Source organism: Siphateles boraxobius, unplaced genomic scaffold (assembly GCF_051911475.1).
Source record: "Siphateles boraxobius isolate OS27281-9 unplaced genomic scaffold, OSU_SipBor_1 243, whole genome shotgun sequence".
NCBI classification, from domain to species: domain Eukaryota; kingdom Metazoa; phylum Chordata; class Actinopteri; order Cypriniformes; family Leuciscidae; genus Siphateles; species Siphateles boraxobius.
In genome coordinates this window covers 119001-125000 of record NW_027508859.1, presented here as the reverse complement: position 1 = coordinate 125000, position 6000 = coordinate 119001, and the positions used below count along the sequence as shown (strand labels likewise).

The window sequence follows — 6000 nt, the reverse complement described above, 5'->3', positions numbered from 1 at the left end:
TACACAAGTGGCAAACGCATAAGATTTCTGTTTGTTTTTACAAGTGCTATGTGGAAATACACAATATTTCTGTTTTGTCTTTTTGTACAAGTGCTAAATGCACAGTTATTTTTTGTTTTGCAACATGCATTTAGCCTACAGTGAACAATAAACATTTAGTTCTCCAGCTTCATGTACTGAGCATTGTGTTTTCTATTTTTCTACGTAGTGTTTAGTGACTGTTCAGTAGTGTTTTTAATTTAGATTGACTCGGGGCACGATTTGACAACATAGTTCAGTTTTGAGCACAGATTGAACTGTTTTGAGGTGAAAGTTTGGTTTTGGAAGAAGAGTCTGAGGTTTTGTGAATGTAGCTTGAAAATTGGGTTTTGTGTTCACAGTTTAGAGAAAAGGAGAGCAGCTTTCAAGAAATGTGTCTTAGCAATCGAGAAAAACTGTATTAATCAGAACAAACAATTATTCCCCTAAGAAATAAATGTAGTAGTACAGTAGAGCATTGGCGCTTGCAACACCAAGGTCATGGGTTTGATTCCCAGGGAAAGCAATAACTGATAAGAATGTAAATGTGTACCTTGAAATGCAATGCAAGTCGCTTTGGAAAAAAGCATCGGCTAAATGTATATGTAATCAGTGAAATTGTTTACGTTTTCCAGGCAACAATGTAACAGACTGATAAAGAATGTGTGTCACCTGGAGTGTTTTAATAAAGTCATCGGATCAGATCCTCCAGATTAAATCAGTTAACCCACTGAGATACTGATCTAAAAAAACTTAAAGATGATCCTCTAATAGGATCTTGGTCAGTGGTTCTGATGGTGAGTTTTAGGATAACATTAGGTCATTAATGACCAGTTCAAAATACTATTAACATTCAGTAATTGTATTGATTTGTCTGAACTGAGAACAAACATTGAACTGCTTTTGACCTGAATAGAAACGACACTGAAGTAATCTGAATAATAACACTATTGTCTATTGTAGAGCTGCTTTAAAGCTCAAACTGAGCTCGTTTCATAATTGATGCATTTTGCAACATTAACACTGTTTGCTGTTTATTACTGTGAAGCTGCTTTGAAACAATCTGTATTGTATAAAGCGCTATAGATATAAAAATGATCTGTGCATCAATCAACCAAGTTTGTGTTCCTCACCCACGACGTAAAGCTGCGCTGTCGTGTCTCTGATGTTGCAGGTGTTTCCCGCGATACAGGTGTACATGCCCGTGTCATCAGTGGTGACATCACTAATGACCAGAGAGCCATTGGGCATCTTCTGAAACCTGAGGAGAACAGACACACAATCAACACATGTGAAGGATCATACAGTATCTGATGCAGTGAGACGGGTGCAGTGAGACGGGCGCAGTGAGACAGGTGCGCAGTGAGACGGGCGCAGTGAGACAGGTGCAGTGAGACGGGTGCAGTGAGATGGGCGCAGTGAGACAGATGCAGTGAGACGGGCGCAGTGAGACAGATGCAGTGAAACAGGCGCAGTGAGACAGGTGCAGTGAGACGGGTGCAGTGAGATGGGCGCAGTGAGACAGATGCAGTGAGACGGGCGCAGTGAGACGGGCGCAGTGAGACGGGTGCAGTGAGACGGGTGCAGTGAGAAAGGTGCGCAGTGAGACGGGCGCAGTGAGACGGGTGCAGTGAGACGGGCGCAGTGAGACGGGTGCAGTGAGACGGGTGCGCAGTGAGACGGGCGGAGTGAGACGGGCGCAGTGAGACGGGCGCAGTGAGACAGGCGCAGTGAGACGGGCGCAGTGAGAGAGGTGCGCAGTGAGACGGGCGCAGTGAGACAGGTGCGCAGTGAGACAGGTGCGCAGTGAGACGGGTGCAGTGAGACGGGCGCAGTGAGACAGGTGCGCAGTGAGACGGGCGCAGTGAGACAGATGCAGTGAGACGGGCGCAGTGAGACGGGCGCAGTGAGACGGGCGCAGTGAGACGGGTGCAGTGAGACGGGTGCAGTGAGAAAGGTGCGCAGTGAGACGGGCGCAGTGAGACGGGCGGAGTGAGACGGGCGCAGTGAGACAGGCGCAGTGAGACGGGCGCAGTGAGACAGGCGCAGTGAGACAGGTGCGCAGTGAGACGGGCGCAGTGAGACAGATGCAGTGAGACGGGCGCAGTGAGACGGGTGCGCAGTGAGACGGGCGCAGTGAGACGGGTGCAGTGAGACGGGTGCAGTGAGAAAGGTGCGCAGTGACACGGGCGCAGTGAGACAGATGCAGTGAGACGGGCGTAGTGAGACGGATAAAGTGAGATGGGCGCAGTGAGACAGGCGCAGTGAGACGGGCGCAGTGAGACGGGTGCAGTGAGACGGGCGCAGTGAGACAGGTGCAGTGAAACGGGCGCAGTGAGACGGGCGCAGTGAAACGGGCGCAGTGAGACAGGTGCAGTGAGACGGGCGCAGTGAGACATGTGTAGTGAAACGGGCGGAGTGAGATGGGCGCAGTGAGATGGGCGCAGTGAGATGGGTGCAGTGAGACGGGTGCAGTGAGATGGGTGCATGAAACGGGCGGAGTGAGATGGGCGGAGTGAGATGGACGCAGTGAGATGCGTGCAGTGAGACAGGTGTAGTGAAACGGGCGGAGTGAGATGGGCGGAGTGAGATGGGCGCAGTGAGATGGGCGCAGTGAGATGGGCGCAGTGAGACGGGCGGAGTGAGATGGGTGCAGTGAGACAGGTGTAGTGAAACGGGCGGAGTGAGATGGGTGCAGTGAGACGGGTGCAGTGAGATGGGCGCAGTGAGATGGGCGCAGTGAGATGGGCGCAGTGAGACAGGTGCAGTGAGATGGGCGCAGTGAGATGGGCGCAGTGAGATGGGCGCAGTGAGACGGGCGCAGTGAGACAGGCGCAGTGAGACGGGCGCAGTGATACGGGCGCAGTGAGACAGGAGCAGTGAAACGGGCGCAGTGAGACGGGCGCAGTGAGACGGGCGCAGTGAGACGGGTGCAGTGAGACCTGCTGGAGCTGCTGCTGCTGAGGAGTCTGTCTCTGATGCTCCACTGGATGTAGGGCTGAGGGTCTCCTGACGCCTGACAGTGAAGCACGGCTGTGTGACCCTGATACACCGTCGTCTGCTCCGGCTCCAGCTTAAACTCCACCAGAACTGACAACACACACACACACGGACAGGTGAACAAGAGCGAGTCATCAACCACAGCGTTCAATCATTCAATCAGAACACACACACACACACACACCTCCTACAGTGAGATGCACGTGTGCTCGTATCTCTCCCTGAGCGCTGCTGGACGCCACACACGTGTAGTTTCCTCCATCGGATCGGCTCACTGTACTGAAGTGAAGAACTCCTTTCATCTGAGTCGCGTGAGGTGGGAGATCAGCTCCGTCTGTTGCCACACACACGTGACACACACGAGAGAAACGTATGTTCACACCCACACCAGGAAGTCTTTCAGTTTAAAGGCCATTGCACCCTGAGTCCGAAATTCGCATCCGAAATTTTCGCACGTAAAAAAATAAATCCAACCTCATGTTATGTCAATCACGCTTGCACAGTCTACGAAACTTTCGTCCGTAATAAAAAATTCCGATCGGGTTCGATTTTCTGCGTTTTTCACATCCACAGCCAGCATTTTGAGAGTTTTTTTTTGACAATTCAGAGCCACCATACAAGCGAACGACAAAATCCAGAATGGCGTCTGACAAGGTGATACACTTCCGTCTCGCAGCACAAAGTACTGTATGAAAAACAAAATGCGGATTACTAAGACAGATTGTGACAGATGATTGCGGAACAGCTTGGGAAACAGGATGGTAGGGATTGATTTGAAAATATAAATAAAAATAAAATAAAAATACAAAATATAACCTGTATGCAGCTGCCCAGCGCTTCCGCTGGCCGTGTGCGTGTGTGTCCGTACCTTAAGCCTGGAACACATCAGGCCGACGGTCGGCCAATTTTTGTGCGTCGGCCGACTAAGTTTTCTCAGTGTGTTCCGCACCGTCGGCTGAAATCGGTCCTCGTCGGCTTTGTAACAGCTGATTCGACATGTTGAATCGGCGTCGGGCCGTCGGTGAAAGAGGGAACTCTGATTGGCTGTTCAGCTTAGTGAAGGAGTCAGTGCACGAGAATAATAGCAAAACTAGAGCAAAGAAGTCAAAACGCTACAGATAGAAGGCTGTTCTTATGTTATGTCATCTTACCTAAGTGTTCCTTGGCAAATATTTCAATATTAACATGAGTGGAGTGGAATAAAGGAAGTGTTTAGCAAGATTGATATTCAAAACGGTAAGCACGCTCTGGTTTGTTTACGGTATGTGTATCTGCAGCCTGCAGCGTCGGTTTCTCTTTCTGAATGTCGAATATAGATATATATATCTGCAGAAATAGACAGTTGTCTCGTTTACACGCAGGCGCAGAACACACACGCTAGCTAACAGTCGTCAGTAGTTCTCTCGGTGTGTTCAAGTACAGCTTTTCACCCCGACGCGAGGCGACAACACAGACGGCTTTCATCAGCGCTAGTTCGTCGACGTCAGCTTGGTGTGTTCCAGGCTTTAGACATACTGCCAGTCTCTGTTCAGGATCGATTGGTTCACGGAAATTGTTGGTCTTCTTTTTACTTGTGGCTCCAGTATCGCTAGCAAAGCATCAAACGGTTCCACTGACATTCTGAGGTAAATTTTGAATCGCTCGGGATAATTTCGCAACTCCTCGATAAGCAGCTGAAACTCTCCTTCCTCTCGGCGCAATTTCAGGATTGGATGGACCCAATATTTCCTCTTTCTTTTTCTATTTTTAATAAGAGAGAGGGCAACAAAATCATCCTCACTGCTTGACGAATCCATTTTGTATTTTTGGGGGTTTTACCGCAAAGGTTTAATAAATACGCATCGGACTCAGTGTGCAAGATTTCTGTGCTTGATGAATTTTCGAACGAAAAAACGCACACGAAAATTTCGGACTCAGTGTGCAATGGCCTTAAGTCAGCGCTGGGGATGTGACTATGCAAATGAGCAGTAACATGATACAGCGACAACCAATGGGAAAGCAGACCGCAGAGCTCATGTGATCTAAATCTTGATGTATTAGTGACCAGCAGTCATTTTAGTTGCTCTGTGAATTTTAAATTAATGTAAATGATTGTCAGAGATAGGGCTGGTCTCTCACCTGCTCTGCTCCAGTGTATCGTTGGTGTCTCTCGCCCAGTCGCCACACAGCTGATGCTGCTCTCTCTCTCCAGCTGCACACACTGCGACGGCTGCGGGACGGGCGTAAACTTTAACCTCTCTGAGAAACACATCACACACACATGAGTAAAGCTGGCACTCAAACACGTGACATTTAAAGGGGTCATGAACTGAAAATATACATTTTTATTGATCTTTTGACAGTTAAGAGATACTATTAAAATATCCTGTAAAGGCCCGTTCACACCAAGCACGATAACTATAAAGATAACGATAAAGATATAATTCTAAAATCGTTCTCCACATAAAAGAATAACAGAGTTCACACCAGAACTATAACGATAAAGATATGAGGAACGATATCGTTGTGATCACTTTCAGAACGATTTTTCCCCAGCTGTCGAACGATAAAACACTGACAGCCAATCAGAATCCATTCTAATTTAAAGGTCTCGCGCATTTAAAATGGCAGATGACATTGCAGAGAAGTTAATCGTCGAGGTACAAAAAAATCCGCCACTGTTTGACAAGTCGAACCCCCTTTTCAAGGATACGTTAAAAAAGATGAATATATTGAAAGCAATCGGTCGTATCCTGGGAATAAATGGTGAGAAGTATTAACGATGAGATATTATGCAGTTTAGCATAGTGTGACAAAATTACCTCAGGTAGGCTATCCAGCGCTAGTTTTGACAACATTGCTGAAGTTGCAGTGAAAAAGGCGTTGTATACATAAAGGTGTTGACTAGGCGATGTTTTTATCCCATCATTGACTTCGTCAGCTAAATTCACAGTTAGATTAGATCGATTACACTACACTTGCTAGATCCACTGTTTAGATGCG

At 47.9% G+C, this 6000-nt stretch overlaps 1 protein-coding gene across 5 annotated transcripts in view; it reads right to left on the bottom strand.

Moving 5' to 3' along the window:
* ptk7b (protein tyrosine kinase 7b) overlaps positions 1-6000 on the bottom strand; it is a 96020-nt gene that overhangs the window by 9930 nt on the left and 80090 nt on the right. For all 5 annotated transcript variants that reach the window (XR_013206930.1, XR_013206931.1, XR_013206932.1 and 2 more), the window contains exons 10-13: positions 5137-5256; positions 3203-3352; positions 2961-3108; positions 1152-1279 (exon numbers count right to left, since the gene is read on the bottom strand). Coding sequence is in view for 1 of the 5 variants with exons in the window: in XM_077241893.1 (XP_077098008.1) it covers positions 1152-1279; positions 2961-3108; positions 3203-3352; positions 5137-5256 (546 nt within the window). In the remaining 4 variants the exon portion in view is untranslated. The remainder of the gene's footprint in view (positions 1-1151; positions 1280-2960; positions 3109-3202; positions 3353-5136; positions 5257-6000) is intronic.